Genomic DNA, 22120 nt, shown 5'->3' on the forward strand with positions numbered 1-22120 from the left:
TGGGTGCCACCTGATCAATAAAATATTTAGGATTATAGTACTGATCAAACTCGACAAATTCGTACCCCCTAAGTTGGGGCACGAGAGTAACTAGGTTTGGCGATACTGGATTTTGAGAATCCATACCATAGTTCTACCCTCAAACTTTCTCCATAGATAATATGAAAAATGTAGTTTTGATACCAGATTAATCACAGTTTCGTGGTCAGCTATTACTACTTGTTGGAGACAGATGGGTCATTACCCACGTATTTTGCAGGGGAACAAACTTAGAAATCTCTCTCTAGATGAATTGGTTAGACTGTGGCAAGAGATTATCATCTGTATATTATGTATTAGAGCAACTTTAAGAGACTAGTTAGATCGTTTTATAAAGATAAATTTTAGCTATTATTAAAAGAAAATTGTCTCCAATAAACTCTATAAATATTTTGGTCTCTATTTTTAGATATCATGCTTCACTCGACACACAGAGTTCTGAGTTTGTTGGATTAGTCTACTCTTTTTGTGAAATCTATTTTAAAGAGTAGTTAAATTAGTAAATTTGGTTAATCTTTTGGAGTTGCTGGTATACCTATAGCGTATACAAGCAATTAGTGGTGGGCTTATTTGGGCCATCATAATCTCTAGTGGATTCGGCCCATCGACGATCCGACGGCGGACGCCTTAAACCCTTCTCCTTCCTTTGGTCCGCCTCCTCCCCGCCCCTCCGCAGTCGCAGTGCCGCAGCATCGTCGCCATGGCTCTCCTCAAGAACTCCCTCATGCTCCCGGGTCTCCTCAATTTCCACCCCCTCACATTTCCTTCTCTGATCTCTCCCCAAGGCTGACCCCCGGGTGTTTGTGGTGCAGGGCGGTTGCGCCATGCGGCGGCGGCGCTCACTGCGCGGCGCCACGCGGCGACGTTGACGGAAGAGTACGCGCGCCGGAACTACGCCGATAACAACTCCGAGTACAACACGGTCATCGGATCGCTCGTCGCTCAGCGCAGGCAAGGCAGTGTTGCTTTAATGATTGCCGCGTCCCGTTGCGTGCTAGCTGTTCGACGCATTGCCAAGCGGGAGGCGTTTTCGTTGAGATGCCTTGTTTTGGTTCTGTTGCTGCATATTAGCAGGCATGTGCTTGGTTTGGTCCCGTATGCAGGCATGTGCTTGCTGATTCGATTGTTCACTGGGGCCTTTCGTGTTGTGGGATTAATGGCCATGTGAAAATTGTACATAATATTGTGTAGCTGTAGGCGAATTTACCCTTTTGTGCATGACAATTCCGAATTCAAAGTTTCAAACTCAAGAAGTCCCTTTGTTCGTTGTGTCAGTGAGCCTGGCCACCTGAGCAACTAGACTGCCATGAATTCCCCCTAGAGAAACAGGAGGGATCACCTCGGTTACTCCCAAATGGCTTAAATATTGTACGATTTCAGTTTCTAATAATAAACATGTATGCACTGTTAAATTGTGAGAAAACAGGGGGCTGGCTATTAGCTTCTCATATTTCTTTCTTGGTTACGCACATATGTCCAGCTTGTCTGGACAGCCTCCTTTATTCTCGAAAAATATGAGAGCCTTATTTTTCTGATATTGTTTAACTAGTCATTTGTGGCCTCTAAGATATGAATTTTCTTGTTTTGTTTTCCTAAAGGTATGTCTATATAACTTTTAGCAAATTACTTTATGTCCTATGGTAATGCCATTTTTCATCATGTATATGCCCATCTTGAATTTTTGTTTCAGTAGAATGACAGCTCCCTTTTCAGAAACCACTATTTTCTAACATGATGCTTCAGTAGAATGACAGCTCCCTTTTTGTTTCAGTAGAATGACAGTTACATTCTCGTTATCTTTAGGCCCTACCTTCTGCGTGATGCTTACGACGACATGATGCTTGATGGCGTGAAGCCTGAGCGGGAAACGTTCCACACACTCATAGTCGGTACCATGAAAGGCAGCCGGCTACAAGATGCGCTTTACTTCCGTGATCAGATGAAAGAAATGGGTTTGAAGCCTGATGTTAGATTGCTGACTTCTCTCAATTCACTCCATTTCCTTTTTATCTGAGAGATATCAGTCTGATGTTCTTAATGGTTTCCAGGTTAACCTTTACAACTTCTTGATCTCCACTTGTGGAAAATGCAAGAACTCAGATGCAGCAATCATGGTTAGTTTTTCTGTGTACCTGAATGCTAACTGTGCTTTTATCATTATGATATCATTCTCATGCTTGAACTGCTTTATTTTGTTCTTCATGCTCACTGATGCTCCTGTCCTTTACCTGTAACAAAGCTTTTAGAAGAAATGAAGGCACATGATGTTAAGTTGAAAGGAGAAACCTACATTTGTCTACTGAATGCACTTGCATCAACAGGGCAAACTGATCAAGTGTAAGGCACAATTCTTGACAGTATTTATATGCTCCAACAGATATAACAATGCAACTATTGAAATTGAAATATAACATCACTTGTTGCTTGCCACAGTGCTACTGCCATTTATGGTGGTTCTCGCCACTCTTAGCATAATGACTTGAAGTTTATCAACACAAACCAGCAAAACAGTTTAGCGGAATTTTGTCAGTCGTACTTGTTCTCTACCCAAAGTTATAGGCTTGAATAGGAGCGAATGAAAAAAAGATACCACGTGCCTGAAACTTTATTTGTGGCTTCTGTTCGGTTTCAACTCTATCCTACACCAACTTGCTTGGGACTAAAAGGCTTTGTTGTCATTGTTGTACTTATTCTCTATGCATTTTGTTTGTTAAAGGTTCATCCACACTTCTAACAGTTAGCTATCATTTGAGAATATGAGATATGTAAGTACTGATCTCATGGATTTGAAGGTTTAGAGTAATGCAACTTTCTGGTAATTTCTTGCTGATAACATCAGAGTTGGTGTCTTTAGTGTCTAGGGTATGGTTGCCAGGTAGGCCTCTCAGCTGTGCTATTTGTGAACACATTTGTAGTTTACCCTCAGCTGTGAACACCTTCTGGTTTATCTATTTACTTGCACGAGAAACTTATATGACAAGAATTTGTTTTGATAGTTATGCCATAGTTAGTGATATGAGTGCTGCTGGACTTGGATTAAACAAGTTTTGTTATGCTGGATTGATAACTGCATTCAAGAACAAGACACCAACCGCTGAGGAAACTATGGCGAAGGTATGGTACACATGTGTATGTCCTTAAGGATGTACTTAACTAAATCTTAATGTTCTATAACTTCTCTTTCAAGCAGATTCTTGACTTCGTCGGGCAGTCGAAAGGTTGGCAATATGTTGAAAGAGTATCAAAGGACATTGCTGAGAATATAATGATGAATGTGTCAGAGGAAGAACTGTACAACCTCCCAACAGCAGAATATGTAAATAGGCGAGGAGGATTTGTCTTTAAACAACATACAGTTTATCATGTTGCTCTCCAAGCTTGTGCAGAATTGCGAAGCAAAGAGGTGATCTTTTTCCTTTGCATTACCATTTTCCATCATCATAATATTTTGGTTACTGCACATAGGCCATGCACAATCAGCATAAGCATAACTTTATATTTTTGTAACTTTTTCTACCACTAGTAACTTTTCTGAAATCACCAAAATGTGGTGAGTTTAGCTTCTTCTGAAATTTCATTTACTTCAAAATTCTGCAGACACTTGAAGCACTTCTGGAAATGTTCAATAAGGATAATAGAGATGGATCTACTTATGATGCCTACATGGTGATGCAAGCTATGAGGTAGCATTTAATGTCAATATTGTGCTATTTTGTGGAAGCACTGCAAATAAGATCTGATAGTTTGTGTATTTATCATTAATAGGAGCTGTATTCTAATATGCATGAACCCATTTTATAAGCATGTCCGTATGTCATAGTGAGATATCATTATTGTAATGAATAATAATGACAGAATCATTGTATTTATAGAGATTGTGGACATAGCTCAAGTGACTACTTTTGGGCATTTATATTCTGATTCTAGTCTATACTCTATCCTTTTTGTCTTATCATCATGTTTTCTCCATTTTATTCTAGTTATTATTGATTTGATGTCCTCCAATTGAAAAAGGTGTTACCTACGATGTGGAGATATTGATTCTGCTGTTAAGATGTTTGAAGAGTATTCAAGCTCGAGGTCCCCACCCGCTGAGTTGTATGCGGTGAGTTACACCTAATTTACAACAGATCTGCTCATCAAGGAATTGGCAAAACTTAACCAGGCTTGTCTACTGCCAAATACTGTGAAAATGTGCTAAGTGAGCTAGTAAATTAAAAAATGAGTTAACAAGCAAGAACTAATGGGCTGTTTGGTTTGCTGCCTAAGGCGCCACAACGTGCCTAACTTTTCTGCCTAAGTTTAGTTCCTCAATTCGAGCGACTAAGCTTAGGCACATTGTGGCACCTTAGGTAGGAAACCAAACAGACCCTAATTCTGCCAACCAAAAAGAAACCAGATGTACAAAACTGTGGCATTATAAAACTCGGCCGGGGAGGGAAAGACTGACCTCCTGGTATTATTTTAAAAAGAGACTGAAACATGGTCCCGACCGAGAAAACCTCCGAACCCTGGCCCCATCACTAACGAGCCGATCAACTGCCGGAGGGTGGCCCCTCGTTGTGCCCCATCACTCTTCAACGGTCCAGCCGGAGGGTGGCGCGCAGGATACGATCCTCGAGAGCGGGCGGGGCACAACGAGGGGATTTTTTTAACCAAGCCCGAAACTTGCCCCCTAGAGGCCCGGGACCTGGAGGTGCTACTCGGAAGCCTTAACCATTACGCTAGAGGCCCTTTTGCAAACAGTGGCATTATTAAAGGCAATATTGCTCAGTGAATTGTAAAATGACTTTTCTATGGTCAATTGGTCATAATAAAAATAACCACCTACTGTCAAGTCAAAATCTATCGATCTTTCTTATTTTGCATCAAGTGTTGCTGCATACGTTTGCCTGAAGTATGCATCAATGAAATGCAGACACTTGCTGAGGGAGCTATGATTGGGTACACTCCAAGAGGAATGCAACTTGCTCAAGAAACTATAGTAATTTTCTGTTCTTTTACAGTTTCAGTTTTGCTGTATAGATTTGACTGGCTTCAAAATTCTAAAATTTTTCATCAACAATATTTTTCAGGAGAAGATGACTTCAAGAAATTTTTTCTTGAATGCCAAGATGGGAACTGATCTCCTACTTGCAGCTGCCGGTGAAACGGTAACCGCCACCAACTCCTGCCCTTTTACTACCAAATATGAATGCATGAATTATTTTGATACTTGCTTACCCTTTTGAAATGAACATAAATTGCTAGTTTGAGATGATTGATTGACAGAAGTTAAATTGAACGATTTATCTAGGCTGGTGGATATACGACTGCAAATTATGTCTGGGATCTCCTGCAAAGCCGTAAAATCACTCCAACACTTCCTGCTGTTGAGGCATACCACAAGGGTCTGACGGTAAGCTTTAGTATCTTGAACTTGTGACTTGGTACACTTTCTTCACCTTGAAAACATCTATGAATAATTGATTACTTCCTAACTATAGAATGAGTTGCTAACTTACTATATTGGTCCTTGATGTACATATTCATTTGGGTCTCAACTGTTTGTACACTGAAATCATTTGTCTGCTGTCACCTGTCAGCAATTAAGCTCTGAAGAATTAAAACGAACTGGTTCATCTGGCTGTTCTTGATTCGTGTTCTGCTCATGCTCCCTTGTTTTTCAAATTCAGGCGCGAGAGATTCCTTCTGACGATCCACGACTTCTCAATGTTACCCGTGTTTTGGACAACCTGAAGCTCCGATTTGGACCAAGAAGAAACACTCAGTAACTTAGAAACAATATTGTCCCTGATACGATGCAATCAGTAATTTGTCTTTGTTAGGTTTCTGGATGCGAAGGCATGTTTACAGTCCGAAAAACCAAGGAAGTTCATCAGGATGACGTAAAGCAGAACCACCAGGCATTTGAGGGGCATGGCAGGTGTGGGAATCAAGGTCCGGAAACGGAAGCCAGTTGTTTCCAGGGTTTTCTCGAGAAATCTTCACCTGCCAAGCCTGAAGACCTGAACTCGGATGCACTGGGTTTTGATTTGAAATTTAATGTATCCTATGTTGCCTACCATTGTTTGACAACCATTTATCCGAACTTTTGATCTAGAAGACAGCGGGAATATAGTTGTGCGCGAGTCAAGCTGTAGGTCGTTCGTTTTGACGCTTCCTCTATGTACTATCTATTAGTACTAGTCTAATACCCGTGTAATGATATTGATTAGATGACTAAGCGACACTTAGAGTCTTAATGAACCCTTCACATAAAAATACCCAAAATAAATGAATTTAATGTCAAAGTGAACATATTGTTCATATACTATATATTGAACTCTGGTAAAACAAATATTATACTTTATGTTAGCCAAAAGATCGAAAAATAAGTCGAGAAGGAGCCTTTATGCTCGAATTAAATTATAGCCAATGTTTTGGTTTAGAATTTGAGAGCGAGAAGATGGTGTAGATCTGATGCCCTAACCAAAATCATCATTGAGATTCCATAGGTAATACATGCAAATTTATTTATGGTGATGATTTAACAATTTTCTCCAAGTTAAGCAAGACATAGAAAAGCACAATTACGTCAACAAAATCATTTTTGAAATACCAAATACAACAAGTTTATCCTCTAAAGCTTAACATGCTTACTAAAATACATACTTGCTCTTGCCTTTATAGTATCATATCAAACAATAAAAACATTTTCTACTTTTACAGAGCCTTGTACTCATTTCCAATTGTATAGTTGGTTTCACTTAAAATTCAATATGAAATGAATTCGGCATTGACGACGAGGAGGTTCAGAGTTGGCTGGACTTGACACAACTTTTATCACCTAGCGAGCATCCTTATCTGGAGGCGAGCGCCCTAATCCTCCTCGTCGGTGGCGATGCAACGACGGAAAAAGCGGACAATGGTTGTTGCGAAATGGATAGGGTTTGTTGCTAGAGCGACAACCGCGAGAACGCTATTGCGCGAACAAATAGGATATGGATGTGATATGATCTGGGTCCGCAGGTTGATTTTGAAGAAATACATGGGGTTCTTTGTAAAAAATGACGCGTGACGACCGTTGAAACTGGTGCTTTAATATAGTAGAGAATAAAAGAGTAACTTTTGTCTTCTGGAGCATGGATGCCATTTTCGCAAGAAGAACGTGTTCTTACTGGTGAGCTGTTGACAGAGTGAATGATTCAGCAAACCACTCGACCGACAAGAGCTAGATGAAGCCATGTGCTATATGACTACCTACTAACAATGACGTAATAGCGACTGTTGTGTAAGTAGACCTAGGTGCAAATGTATCGGCGAGCTTTTTAGACCGGTGAGCCTTTTAGACCTTTAGATTATGATCTAATTGTGGGTAGATGTAACCGTAGAGGGCTTTTTGATGCTACATGAGCTGGTGGCGAGGGTTTAAATGTTAATTGTGATCTATAATTGAATCATGATCTAAAGGTCTAGAAGATATGTTTGTATCTCAATTTTGCTTGCACAACAATCATTTCCCTATCTAATTCCGAATTGGATTCTTAGAGCAATAGAGATGGTTTTGTTTATTTGTCTGAGCTAGATGCCTAGAGCAACTCTAAGAAGATCCTACTTAGTCTCCACAACAAAATATTAGAGGGGACACATCCAGGCCATAAACCAATGTTCTAACAAAGCCTCTAATAGGGTATTCAAATTTAGATGTCTTCAAATTTGGATGGGCATCTAAATCCTTCTGGTCCTCATTTTTGAGGGCTTAGCTTCATGATAACCATTCTGTTGTTGCATATGTTTTCTCCACGCTTACATATAACCATTAGGTGTTTGTTCACCCTTGCTCCATTGTCCTCCCTTGACACATGCCTCCTTTCACTCTCCCTTGCTCAACGTCAGTGACTTAGTCATTTGCCTCCCTTGCTCCTGCAACGCCCTCCTCCACACACGATCGTCTGTCTCCCTCTACAGTGCAGACACAACCCCAATCCTCTATCGCGCGGGCACATGAAAGCCCTATATTTGGTTTTGGTGATTGAGAAAGTAGTAGATTAACCTTTTCTAAATCTATGATTAAATCAGGTTAGATCCACACCGAGATGAAGAGCAACACTTGGAGATGCATGAAGGGTGATCAATCCAATGGAAGCAAGCTCTCATTTAAAAAAGAAGGAAGAGAAAAACAAAATATAAGGTGTGAAGGAAAAGTTGTAAATACCAATTTTATTTTGCTGGTCAAGACGCCATGGGATACATGATCCAATTTAAGATAGATAGCCATACTCTTAAGAGGGGAACTTTAAGGTCTAATCAGTTATCTAAGTGCTATTGGATATGAAAATACATTGCATATGCATTATATCTAGTGACAGTGTGAAAATCAAGTGAAAAATCATTTGAAAATGATAATAAAAATATTAACTCACTTGCACAATATTAGACATATATTGAGTTGGCACATTTGAATTAAGGGTTGAAAGTGAGCTCAATGCAGGCTCTGGGTTACCATTGGATTGTGTTGATGAGCCACTACAAAGGTCATTAGAGTATAGGCTATGTTATGACTAGTTGAATAGGGGCTAGGGTTAGCCATCAGATTGTTCCTATGGTTACCCTATATCAACATCGAAGTATGCACTAGCATGGTGGAGACATGGCAGGCCGAGGAGACGTGCGAGATTTTCAAAATGGGTAATGTTTGGTCCGATGTAAGGCATCAAGACTTTCTAATGACAAAACCCCTCTAGAACCTCTCATGTCTCTCGTCTTCATCAGAGTGAGGAGGCAATTTCTCTGATGGTCACCTGTTACGTGGCATTAGAGCATACTATACGCTAGCCGTTAGGCAAGGTAATAGCTTATTTTTTAGAATGACTTGCACAACACCACCAGATTGTTCCGATGGGTGTCAAACAGGGGCATCAAAGTATATTCTACGAACTGGGTTAGTCGTAGGCTCATAGCTTATAATGTGATGGGGTGCCTTTAGTGGGCATTAGAACAATTAGATTCTTATGTAGAGTGCCCAGTTTGTATACGCAACAATTAGTTTTATGTGGGTGCTTATAAATAATTGACGCTCGGCTCTTGAAGACCTCCCTTGGTATTCTAAGCAAACAAATAACTTTTATGGGGGTGCTTATAAATAGTTGACGGTTGGCTCTTGGAGCCCTCCCTTGGTATTCTAAGCAATTGTGATATCCTGGCCCAAAGCAATTGTGATATCCTGGCCCAGTGGATTGTGTGATATACTAGCCTAAGGCTTAATATGATTGATAGAATACTCATACCAACAAGGTGCATCTTCTTTTTCGGAAGCCTACCTCGAAAGAACCTCCAAGATAAGTGTGCTGGGAGTAGAGATCTCTTGGGATGGGTGACCGACCGGGAAGTATTCCTGGGTGCACACGAGTGAGGACAAAATGCGGACAAAAGACTCATGTTGGTCTGTGTGGATGGTCTATGGTCCAAGAGGGCTGCCAGGAGTAAGTAACGTCGGTGCAGGAGTGGATGAGGTGTTACAAATGGTATCAGAGCTGACCCACGCGGAAGTTGTTACAAATAGTTCAGCTTACCATCCCCAAACCGATGGGCAGACCGAGAGAACAAATCAAGTGCTTAAAGATATGTTGAAAGCTTGTGCTCTTAAGCATGGTGGAAGTTGGGATAAGAGTTTACCCTATGCAGAGTCTCCTATAATAACATTTATCAGGCCAGTTTGAAGATGTCCCCGTTTGAGGCATTATATGGAAGGAAGTGTAGAACCCCGCTGTATTGGGATCAAATTGGTGAAAGGCAGTTCTTTGGTCCAAAAATTATACAAGAGGCAGAGGAACAAGTTCGGATAATAAGGGAGAACCTAAGAACTGCACAGTCCAGACAGAAAAGCTATGCAAATACCCGAAGGAGACAGTTAGAGTTTGAGGAAGGTGATCACATGTATCAAAGGGTGTAACCAATTCGGGGAATGAGGAGATTTAAAGTCAAAGAGAAATTGCCCCCTCGCTTTATTGGATCCTTCAAGACCCTAAAGTGAGTGGGGAAGTTGCCTACCAACTAGAGTTACTCAGCCATTTGGCGGATGTACATGATGTGTTCCATGTATCTCAGTTAAAGAAGTGCCTCAGGGTTCCAGAAGAGCAACTACCTATGGAGGAACTTAGTGTGCAAGGTGATCTGACTTACACTGAGTACCCTATCAAGATCATTGATACCTTCACTCGAGTTACGAGGAACAAAGTGATTAAGATGTGCAAGGCACAATGGAGTCATCACGCGGAGGATAAAGCCACCTGGAAGCAAGAAGATGAACTACGAGTAGTATTTCCTCACCTTTTCCCTAGTTCATAGTAATATCGAGGTCGAGATTATTTTTAAGGGGGTAGGATTTGTATAACCTAACTTTTATATAATAAAAGAGGGGTTAATATTCTTATGTGCTCTTCCTTTATGGTTATATGCAAAGTAGATAGAAATAAACAATTTAAGCATATCATGCTGATATTTTTTTGCAGTGCATCTTAATGGAAACCTGTAGATCTTAACTTTACTTGAATTCAAAATTCAAAAGGAAGAAATAGGAAATTAAAGTATAGAAAGAAAGCTTTAAATAAGTAAATTATACCTTTCCATAAGTAAAACAATATTAAGCAAAATAATTAACATTAAAATTAGCAGTAAGAATTTCATCTATATTATAAATTATATTGTAAAGTTTAAACCTAGAATTCAAAACTAAACCCTAAATTTAATTTGAATTTGGAAATAGAAAAGAAACATATAAAAGAAAGGAAAAAGGAAAATAAAAGAACATAGCCGGGCCAAGAGTCCTCATTTTCGGCCCATTCGACCTTTTTTTTGCCGCGCGGCCCAGCTCCCTGGAAGAGGCGCCGACAGGCGAGCCCGGCTTGACTGTCTCTTGCGCACGCGACCCATTGTCACCTGGGCCCCGTCAAGTCGTATCCCCGTGTGCGTGTCACCCTGGAAGTCACTACCGCGTGGGCCTCTTAGGACAACTAATTTTCCCCATCTATAAGGCCTGGGGCTTCCGCTCCTTTCTTCAGCCCTTGTAGAAGCATCGCCATCAGAGATTGAGGTCGCTACCATTGCTATGAGCCAGAGAGTGAGGAAAGGCCGTCGTCGTGGGAATTGGGCTGGGTGGTGCCTCTACCATCGGGTTGGGTCCCTAGAGCATTACCGACGCGTGTCGAAGTCATGGGCAATGAATATTCGTGCGGAAGGCGGCTATGGGCTTAGGAATCTCTCGCCGGAGTCAGGCATTGCCTCTTATCCGCCATTCACCGTCGACCGACCGTGTCTCCACCCCAAATCACGGTAAGACCTCCCGAGATGGTTTATCTGGTCCTTCCCTCCACATTTTGCCAGTTAATCGCGAGTTGGGGGCTGGGTGTTCAGGTGTGGCTATTGGTCGATAATGGCGCTGCAGTGATATCACGGTCGCTGCCGTGGCTGAAGGATGGGGTGAGAGCTAGATCTCAGGCGGTTGATTCAATCGGGAACAGATGCGATTAGATCATCTTAGCGGTTCGGCGCATTGAATCCAAGCCGTTGATCGGCTGTTGGATGGCTTAGATCGTATCGTGTCATCGTCAATTTTGGACCGAGGATCTCTGACCAATGGCCCTGGCAGCATACCCCTTCGCTTGATTATTACGTGCCGTAGATGAGAAATCCAACGGTTCTAGTTGTGTACCGCTTCATAACCTAATCCGAGCTCTTGGATGTGGATCCAACGACTAGAGCGTGCCCGTGTTCACTCAGCCGAGTGATTTTGCTAAAGAACCCCTCGGAATTTATCAAATAGAACCCGTCATCCCCTACCATTGTAGAGCCTTGCAAATTAACCCTAGTTTTAGCAATTTATCCCTCGAGCTCTCTGGTATTTGCGTCTGCCATGCATGGATTCCAGGAATATTCAAATTAAATATAGAAAATCATTTTTAGTATAGAAATAATTCCAAAATCTTGTTTAATTCATAATTAATACATTTTAATTCCTTTTTATCAGTTCCAGTTACATTAGGTTCGTATTAATTCTACCTAAACCTAGTAACCTTATTTTGTTATGTGACGTGCTATCAAAATCGAGCACTTAATTGGTTTAGCCTATGTTTTACTTGCCCAAGCGCATAAAACTTCAGAAAATCATATCTTATTCATTATAACTCTGATTTTAGCCGTTTTAGAACCTACAATCTCGTAACGACATGTAGAACGTTATTACACATTTTGTTCTCATGATTGGTGTGATGTTAATTTTTACTATACCATGTTTGTTTCTATTGTTATGAGTAGACGAGCAAGTGATCGAGGAACCCGGAACTCAGCAGGTGGAAAATACTGAGCAGGAGCTTATTAAAGGTATGTTGTGCCCTTGATCACTATTCTTTACCCAATAATGTTCCAATTAATTACTATAGCATGCTCAGGATTAATTTCGATGGGACCCAATAGGTAACCCTAGTTTGGTCAACTTTACACCTTGCTCACCACTGAACTTTTTGGGTAGTATTTGCTATTGCTCTATGTGGTTTTGGGTGTTAAGATAAATATTACTCATGATCATGCTATTTATTGTATTTGAATTATTTATTGTTCATGATAAGATTATTATGTTAATTGAAACATGGAGTGACCACCCGAGAAAACAGTGCTACCACAAGGGTGGAATGGGACGCCCTTGGCTGATTAATTAGGAAAGCTAGTGTGAGTTAACCTTTTCACAAAAGGGGCAAGCAGGGTGGAGGATGCTGGTGTAGGGAGGTCCTCGAGTTAGACTATTTATTTAGCTTTTCGGACGAGGGATTCCTATACCGCTTTCGGCCCAGAAACCCTAGCAGTTCTCTCCTCTAGTGGAACTTTATAAAGGCCTCATAGTGTACCCTCGCCTACTCACCTTGGCAGTGTTTAAGGGTATGATCAACCCGAGGCGACAAAGGGAACACGTCTTGTGGGTAAATATGTGCAACCTCTACAGAGTGTAAAATTGGTATATCAGTCGTGCTCACGGTAATGAGCGACTCAGACCCTCACATGAGTAACTTATGAAATTAAACTTAATTGGTCATTTGCATCGCATTGTGGGTTTTAATATTAATTTTGATCTCACATTTATTGGGTTGATATTTACTTATACTTAGTAACTGCTAATTAAATTTGACCAACTTATTAAAAGCAATGCTTTGCCGTAACCATTATTTGTTGATCAGCCTGACACTATACATGAGCCCCCACCGTAAGTGTATTCCCCACACTTGTTGAGGGATGAACTTTTTTGAGCTCACTCTTGCGATAAAACTTCTGCCCCCATAGGTGAAGAGCAGGTGACTCCGGAGGAAGACTACTACGAGGAGTTCGACGAGGTCTAGGTGTCGTCTCCCAGTCAGCTTGTTGGCACTAATGGGCAATAATGTTATTAGTTCGTTCTATTTATTATCATTTATTTTGTAATACATTTTATTATGTAATAATGATTGTGACATTTATCTCTATACACTGAGCCATTATATGTGTTGATCTCGTTTGGCGCACATATGAGATGCACCGGGGTTTGCCCTTAAATCCGGGTGTGACACATTCCTACAAGTTAGAGAAGCATTCCCAACACCTCCATGTGATCCAAGTGCCTCAATCGAGTAGAGTTCATCCTCTAGAGAGAAAAGAGAGTATGCACTTGTGATAGAGCTGAAAAGAGAGTGTGTTTGGAGTTGTTGTGTTTTGGTGCAAGGCACCCATTGAGATTTTAAAAGGCTAGCAAGAGGCTCCAACAATGTGGAGTACCTTGCGGGAGACTTAGGTCTCTTTATCGGTTGAGAAAAGACAAGAGGACTCGAGCTTGATCTTCAGAATCACTCGAGAGGGTTGAAAGCATCCTTTGGGACACCTCAACAGGGACGTAGGTTCTTTGGAACCAAACCTCGACAAACCAAATCGCCCCTGTCTTTTTGTGTGTCTTCATTTGTGATTTGTGTTCTTCCTCTTCTATTCTAAGTCCTCTCTACTCCGATCAAATTCATTCTTGTTCTAACGCCTAATTGGGATCAAAGTTTTGTTGTTAAGTGTTAAATTTCAGATTTCTTCTATTTACCCTCCTTTAGGCGACTTTCAATTGGTATCCAAGCCTGACTCTTCATTTGGGTCTAAAACTCGAATAGATGTCAAAAAAGGATCCCTCAAGAGCGAGAAGGTGCTCTCGAGAGTGAAACAGTAGGAGAAGTTGAGTAATCCACAGGTATGGGTTCCAAGTCCTTCTGATCCTACAAGATGAAGGACATGAAGAAGAAGATTATGATAAAGGTGATCTACTACAAACCGACTCATCAATGGTGCCATAGACCTCAAGTGGTGACAAATCCACCTCCAAGAAACATCATCAACAAAACCCAATTAAATCAAACTTTACCCACACCCCATTTAATTATTCTTGCATTCCTAGGAATACTACTCCCTTGCTTCGATACCCCTTGGAAAGCCACCATATTGTGATGGTGAAGATTATTCTTGGTGGAGTTACAAAATGAACGGTCATTTATACTCACTCCAACCAACCATTTGGGATGCTGTTGAACTAGGAATGAAAATACCTGATAGCCATGATGAGGACTACAACTCCATGGAGGTGGAGCAAACGTCCATCGCAACTCAAAAGCCACCGCAGTACTTCTTGCTTCTTTATGTAGGGAGGAGTACAACAAGGTGAATGGGCTGGAAAATGCCAAGGATATTTTGAATACACTCAAGATAGCACACGAAGGTGACAAGATCACCAAGATCATGAAGATGGAGCTCATAGAAGGGGATCTTAGGAGGTTCGCCATGAACAAGGGAGAAGGGCCACAAGATATGCACAACCGGCTCAAGTCCTTGGTGAGCCAAGTCTGCAACTATAGAATCAATAAGTGGATGGATCATAAAGTCATCCAACTTATGCTAAGGTAATTTACCTCCCATAATGCAACTCTCGTTACCTTAATTCATGAAAATCCTAGGTACAAGAAGATGACACCAGAGGAGGTGCTTGGGAAGTTTCTTAGCCATGAGATGATATTAAAGACTCCAAGAACATTGATAATTTGGCTAAAGGCAACGTCATCACCATCGAGCCACAACCAATTGCCTTGAAGGCCACAAACGAGGCAAAGAAGGAGCCCTCAAGCAAACAGGAAACATCGATGTTTTCGGTCTCGATGATGAGGGGATGACCCTCATCACCAAAAGCTGCAGACAAATCCTAACAAACTGGAAGGACAAAGACTACAAGCCCCACGGTAGGAGGGCATGTTACAAATGTGGTAAGGCCCATCATTTTATAGTTAACTGTCCATATGAAAAAGGATGATGATGACAAGAAATGGAAGAAGAAAGTTGAGAAGAAGAAATTCTTCATCAATAAGAAGAAGGGAGGTAAAGCCCACATCGACAAGGAGTGGGACTCAGAAGAAGACTCCTTCGATGACAATGAAGGCATCGCCACCCTCACCTTTAACAAAAGTGTCGTCTTCCCCAAGGTCGACCACACATGCCTAATGACAAAGTAGAGTAAGAAGAAGGTACAATCTAGAACCTTTCCAAAGTATACTTCCTCCAATGATGAATCTAGTGATGAGGAAGATATGAAAAAAATTCAAGGCCCTTAGTAGATATCATGTGACTAAAGTAAATGAATTGAATAAGGCCGTCAATGAGAAGGATGAACGCCTGGAAAAGTAGGAGGATCTACCCATTGATTAGACAATGAAAAATGAGGAACTTGAGAAGGCTCTCATGAGAAAAAAAAAGAATAAAATTTGGACCCGTGACTTAAAAGTTTGCAATAGTTCATTTTCTAGTCTCAAATGTTCAAATGACAATCTTACTGCTTCAATTGAGAAATTGAATGCTTGCCATGTCTCTACATCTTCAATTTAGCATGTTTCCATTTGCATTAGATGTAGAGATATAAATGTTGATGCTTTTGTTGGCAATGTTGCTATTATTAGGAGTCTGAATGAACATATTGCTAAACTTGAAGCTAAAATTGTTGAACATGATCTTGAGTACGAAAAATATAAATTTGCTAGAAGTAGAGGCCCAAATACTCCCCAAATGCTCCTATTCGGTCCAATAGTTGAAAGTGGCCTCTAGCAAGACATGTCAACTCCTATGAGTACTTAAAAATCATGCCAGACAAACCATCACAACATTACGTATGTGTTGTTCCCTTTGTCTCACGATGAAGTAGCATTTAATAGCCCATAAGTAGGCCAATTCATATCTTGAGTACATGCGACAATCTTAGGTCTAAGGACACATCGTACATGTTGAGAGAATTATGTAACAAAATCTGACATTAGATCGATCCAGCCTCATGTCACACACGAGAGCCCACATTATTAGTTTGACATCTTCATGTCCATGACTTGTGAAACATAGTCATCAACTAATACATGTGCTAGTCATCGATTCTGACTAGGGACATCTTTTAGAATAACCATACAAGTAAAGAGTCTTACAATCAATTCACATAGTTGCTAATCAATACAAGGTTACTTTCATGAATATTCAATTAAGCAATATATCATGGATATAATGAGATATGCTCATCTCTATGATTATCTCTAGGGCATATTTCTAATAGTCTGCCACTTGCACTAGAGTTAATCTATAAGATATCTAATACTCATAGACCTCATGTGTGCCTCATGCTTAGGCTGTGGTAAAAGTTTTGCCAAAGGATTAGCAACATTCAAATCCATATGTACTTTTGCATATATTTATCTCACCCCACCTAACAAATTCCCATATGAGATGAAACTTTCGTAATACATGTTTGTTTTTCTGGTGATTCCTTGGTTCCTTAGCCTGCACAATAGCCCCATAGTTGTCGCAGTAGAGTTTCAATGGGCATATTTGGAAACACACCAAGTTCAATGAGGAACTTACTTATCCAAAAATCTTCCTTCACAGATTCAGAAGCTACATTGTACTTGACTTTTGTTGTAGAATTGGCCACGGTCTCCTGCTTGGAACTATTCCAACTAACAGCACCACCATTTATTGTGAATACAAATCCTGATTGCGATTTTAACTCGTCTGGATCAGTTTGGAAGCTAGCATCGATGTAACTAGTTACAACGAGCTCCTCCTTACCTCCATAAACTAGGAACATATCTTTAGTCCTTTTAAGGTACATAAGAATACCTTTTACAGTTGTCTAGTGACGCTCACCTAGATCAGCCTGGTGCCTGCTCGTAACACTTATGACATATGAAACATCTGGGTGGGTACTTATCATGGCGTACAAGATAGATACAATTGCTGAAGTGTATGGTACCTTACTCATGCGCTCCCGCTCATTAGCTGTTGAAGCACACTGCTTTTGGCTAAGGTGCGTACCATGTGACATAGGTAATAACCCTTTCTTGGACTGTTCCATGTTGAACTATTTCCACACCTTGTCAATGTAAGTATCTTGGCTTAATCCTATAAGCCTCTGAAAGGGAAATGTGCCCTTGGGCCATTTCTAAGTATTTTGGTGATTGAGTGCCAACACAAGTAGACTTATGTTAATCTATGCAAAGTGATGGATAAAGTGCAAATCAAGTAAAAAGGTATGCTTCTAAGACTTAGTACATTGTTTTGGAGACTAATGTATTGTGTCTAAGTGCTGGAAAAAGGAGAAATCAAGTTGGAAAAGAGATGGCCTTGTTCAGCTAAAGACAGCTCGGTCTGGGTGCACCGGACTGTCCGGGGGTGCACCAGACAGTGTCCGGTGCGCCAGGCCGGCGTCTGTCAACTGGCTGCTCTCGGGAAGCAATTAACGGCGTACGACTATAAATCACCGGACTGTCCGGTGGTGCACCGGACTGTCCGGTGAGCCAACAGTTGGCCCGGCCAACGGTCGGCCACGTAATCCGCGCGCGACGCGTGGCAGAGCCAACGGTCAGAAGGGGGCACCGGACTGTCCGGTGTGCACCGGACAGTGTCCGGTGCGCCAACGGCTCTGAACCGCCAACGGTAGGCTTCGCCAAAGAAGGAAAGAAATCCGCACCGGACTGTCCGGTGCGCCAAGCGACAGAAGGCAAGAATTGCCTTCCTGGAATGCTCTCAACGGCTCCTAGCTGCCTTGGGGCTATAAAAGGGACCCCTAGGCGCATGGAGGAGAACACCAAGCATTCTCTAAGCATTCCTAAGCACCAAGACTTCAATTCCGCGCATTCGATTCTTTGTGATAGCAACTAGAGCTCCATTTGAGTAGAGAGCTCTTTGAGTTGTGTTGAGAGCTCGTGTTGTGACTTGTGTGCGTATTGTCGCTCTGATTTTGTGTCTTGTGTGCGTTGCTCATCCCTCCCTTACTCCGTGCTTCTTTGTGAACATCAAAGTGTAAGGGCGAGAGGCTCCAAGTTGTGGAGATTCCTCGCGAGCGGGATAAAGTAAACAAAGCAAAACACCGTGGTATTCAAGTGGGTCTTTGGACCGCTTGAGAGGGGTTGATTGCAACCCTCGTCCGTTGGGACGCCATAACGTGGAGTAGGCAAGTGTTGAACTTGGCCGAACCACGGGATAAACCACTGTGTCTATCTGTGATTGATCTTCTTGTGGTTATCGTGTCTTGCAAGGATTCCTCTCTAGCCACTTGGCTTTATTGTGCTAACTCCTAATCAAGTTTTGTGGCATTAAGTTTCAAGTTTTACAGGATCACCTATTCACCCCCCTCTAGGTGCTCTCAATTGGTATCAGAGCCGTTCTCTTCAAGAAATGGACTAATCGCCCGAAGAGATGGATCCTAAGGGCAAGGGGATGGTGGTCAATGATAAGGAGGAGTCCTTCGTCAATGATCCAAAGGATGACAAGCTTACTGACTCAGGCTCGGGCTACAAAAGAAAAGACGGAAGGAAGAAGAAAACAAGGCGCATCAAGGAGATAGTCTACTTCGACAGCGACAAATCTTCCTCTTCCCAAAAGGATGACGACAACGACTACGAGAAAAAGAAAACGGTCAATTCAAACTTCTCTTTTGATTATTCTCATATTCCGCAAAGTACAAATGCTCATTTACTCTCCATTCCACTTGGTAAACCTCCTCACTTTGATGGAGAGGACTACGGATTTTGGAGTCACAAAATGTGTAGTCACTTGTTCTCTCTCCATCCAAGCATATGGGAGATAGTAGAAAGTGGAATGAAATTTGATAGTACTGATAGTCCCATGTTTATCAATGAGCAAATTCACAAAAATGCACAAGCTACTACTATTCTTCTAGCTTCATTGTGCAGGGATGAATACCATAAGGTGAGCGGCTTGGATAACGCCAAGAAGATTTGGGACACCCTCAAAATCTCTCATGAGGGGAACGACGTCACCATGCTCACCAAAATGGAGTTGGTGGAGGGCGAACTTGGGAGATTCGCAATGATCAGGGGCGAGGAGCCAACCCAAACGTACAACCGGCTCAAGACCCTCGTCAACAAAATAAGGAGCTATGGAAGCACGCGATGGACGGACCACGACGTCGTTCGCCTAATGCTAAGGTCTTTTACTGTCCTTGATCCACATCTTGTGAACAATATTCGTGAGAATCCTAGGTACATCAAGATGACGCCCGAGGAGATACTTGGAAAGTTCGTAAGCGGGCGGATGATGATCAAGGAGGCAAGATACGTTGACGATGCGTTGAACGGCCCAATCCATGAGCCTCAAACCGTTGCTCCCAAAGCAATGAGGAGCAAGGAAGTGCTACCTAGCAAGGTGGCACAAGTTGAGGCAGCGGGACTCAATGAGGAAGAGATGGCCCTCATCATTAAGCGTTTCAAGACGGCGCTAAGGGGTCGCAAGGAGCATCCAAACAAGACCAAGACGAAGGGGAAGCGCTCATGCTTCAAATGTGGTAAGATTGGTCATTTTATCGCTAACTGTCCCGATAATGATAGTGACCAGGAACAAGGGAACAAGAGGGAAAAGAATAAGGCTTACAAGAAGGCTAAGGGCGAGGCACACCTTGGAAAGGAATGGGACTCAGATTGTTCATCGTCCGACTCCGACAACGAAGGACTCGCCGCCACCGCCTTTAACAAGTCGGTCCTCTTGCCCAACGAGCATCACACCTGCCTCATGGCAAGGGAAAAGAAGGTAAGCACTCGTGATACTAGTACTTACGCTTCCTCAAGTGATGAAGAATCTAGCGATGATGAAATAGACTATTCATGTTTATTCAAGGGCCTAGATAGAACTAAGGTTGATAAAATTAATGAATTAATTGATGCCTTGAATGATAAAAATAGGTTATTAGAAAAGCAAGAGGATCTTTTGTATGAAGAACATGATAAGTTTGTAGAGGCACAAAAATCCCTTGCTTTAGAAATAAAAAGGAATGAAATGCTTTCTTGTGAATTGTCTACGTGTCATGACTCTATTTCTAGCTTAAAGAGCATAAATGATGATTTGAGTGTTAAGTTAGAAATGGCTAATAAATCAACATCTTGTGTAGAACATGTTGTAGTTTGCAATAGGTGTAAAGATTTCAATGTTGATGCTTGTTGTGAACACCTAGTTTCAATTTCTAAATTGAATGATGAAGTGGCTAGTCTTAATGCCCAACTTAAGACTAGCAAGAGTGAATTTGACAAACTGAAATTTGCAAGGGATGCCTACACGATTGGTAGACACCCCTCAATTAAGGATGGTCTTGGCTTCAAGAGGGAAGTAAAGAACTTAACAAGCCATAAGGCTCCCATCTCCGCCAAGGAGAAAGGGAAGGCCCCTATGGCTAGTAGTGCTCAAAAGAACCATGCTTTCATGTATCATGATAGGAGACATTCTAGGAATGTTTATAGAAGTTATGATGCTTTTGATTCTCATGCCATGATTGCTTCTAGTTCTTCTATTATGCATGATAGAAATGTGGCTAGGAAAAATGTTGGTCATCATATGCCTAGAAGAAATATTGCTCATGTTCCTAGGAAAGTAATGAATGAACCTTCTACAATTTATTATGCTTGCAATACTTCCTTTGCTATTTGTAAAAAGGATAAGAAGGTAATTGCTAGGAAATTAGGGGCCAAATGTAAGGGAGATAAGACTTGCATTTGGGTCCCTAAGACTATTGTAACTAACCTTGTAGGACCCAAGCCTAAATTTGCCTTGCAGGTTTATGCATCCGGGGGCTCAAGCTGGATTATCGACAGCAGATGCACAAACCATATGACGGGGGAAAAGAGGATGTTCTCTTCCTACGTCAAGAACAAGGATCCCCAAGATTCAATCATATTCGGTGATGGGAACCAAGTCAAGGTGAAAGGGTTAGGAAAAATTGCTATTTCATCCGAGCACTCTATTTCTAATGTGTTCTTAGTTGAGTCGCTTGGATATAACTTGTTGTCTGTGAGTCAACTTTGTAATATGGGATATAACTGTTTATTCACAAATGTAGATGTGTCTGTCTTTAGAAGAAGTGATGGTTCATTAGCTTTTAAGGGTGTACTAGACGACAAACTTTATTTAGTTGATTTTGCAAAAGAGGAGGCCGGTCTAGATGCATGCTTAATTGCTAAGACTAGCATGGGCTGGCTGTGGCATCGCCGTTTAGCACATGTGGGGATGAAGAACCTTCACAAGCTTCTAAAGGGAGAACACGTGATAGGTCTAACTAATGTAACTTTCGAAAAAGATAGACTTTGTGCAGCTTGTCAAGCAGGTAAACAGGTGGGAAGCTCTCATCATGCCAAAAATGTGATGACAACATCAAGACCCCTGGAGTTACTTCATATGGACCTCTTCAGACCCGTCGCCTATCTAAGCATAGGAGGAATTAAGTATGGTCTTGTTATAGTTGATGATTTTTCCCGCTTCACTCGGGTATTCTTTTTGCAGGATAAATCTGAAACCCAAGGGACCCTCAAGCGCTTCCTAAGGAGAGCTCAAAATGAGTTTGAGCTCAAGGTGAAGAAGATAAGGAGCGACAACGGGTCCGAGTTCAAAAACTTTCAAGTGGAGGAGTATCTTGAGGAGGAAGGAATTAAGCACGAGTTCTCCGCTCCCTACACACCACAGCAAAATGGTGTGGTAGAGAGGAAGAACAGGACGCTACTAGACATGGCGAGGATGA

General features: G+C 41.6%; 1 protein-coding gene across 2 annotated transcripts; it reads left to right on the forward strand.

The window, feature by feature from the left end:
• The first annotated feature begins 601 nt into the window (after positions 1–601).
• Positions 602–6188, forward strand: LOC100280271 (uncharacterized). Of its 2 annotated transcripts, XM_008656642.4 has the most exons (13): positions 602–773; positions 852–990; positions 1843–2005; positions 2088–2153; positions 2279–2376; positions 3036–3153; positions 3230–3442; positions 3637–3722; positions 4054–4144; positions 4958–5023; positions 5115–5192; positions 5336–5437; positions 5715–6188. In XM_008656642.4, the coding sequence occupies exons 1-13, from the start codon at positions 740–742 to the stop codon at positions 5811–5813; spliced, it is 1353 nt and encodes a 450-aa protein (XP_008654864.1). In that variant the 5' UTR covers positions 602–739; the 3' UTR covers positions 5814–6188. The 2 variants fall into 2 exon arrangements, with proteins under 2 accessions (XP_008654864.1, NP_001146671.1); NM_001153199.2 differs by lacking the exon at positions 602–773 and having other exon boundaries at positions 851–990; positions 5715–6077.
• Positions 6189–22120: the final 15932 nt, after the last annotated feature.

This window comes from Zea mays, chromosome 8 (assembly GCF_902167145.1).
Source record: "Zea mays cultivar B73 chromosome 8, Zm-B73-REFERENCE-NAM-5.0, whole genome shotgun sequence".
NCBI lineage: Eukaryota > Viridiplantae > Streptophyta > Magnoliopsida > Poales > Poaceae > Zea > Zea mays.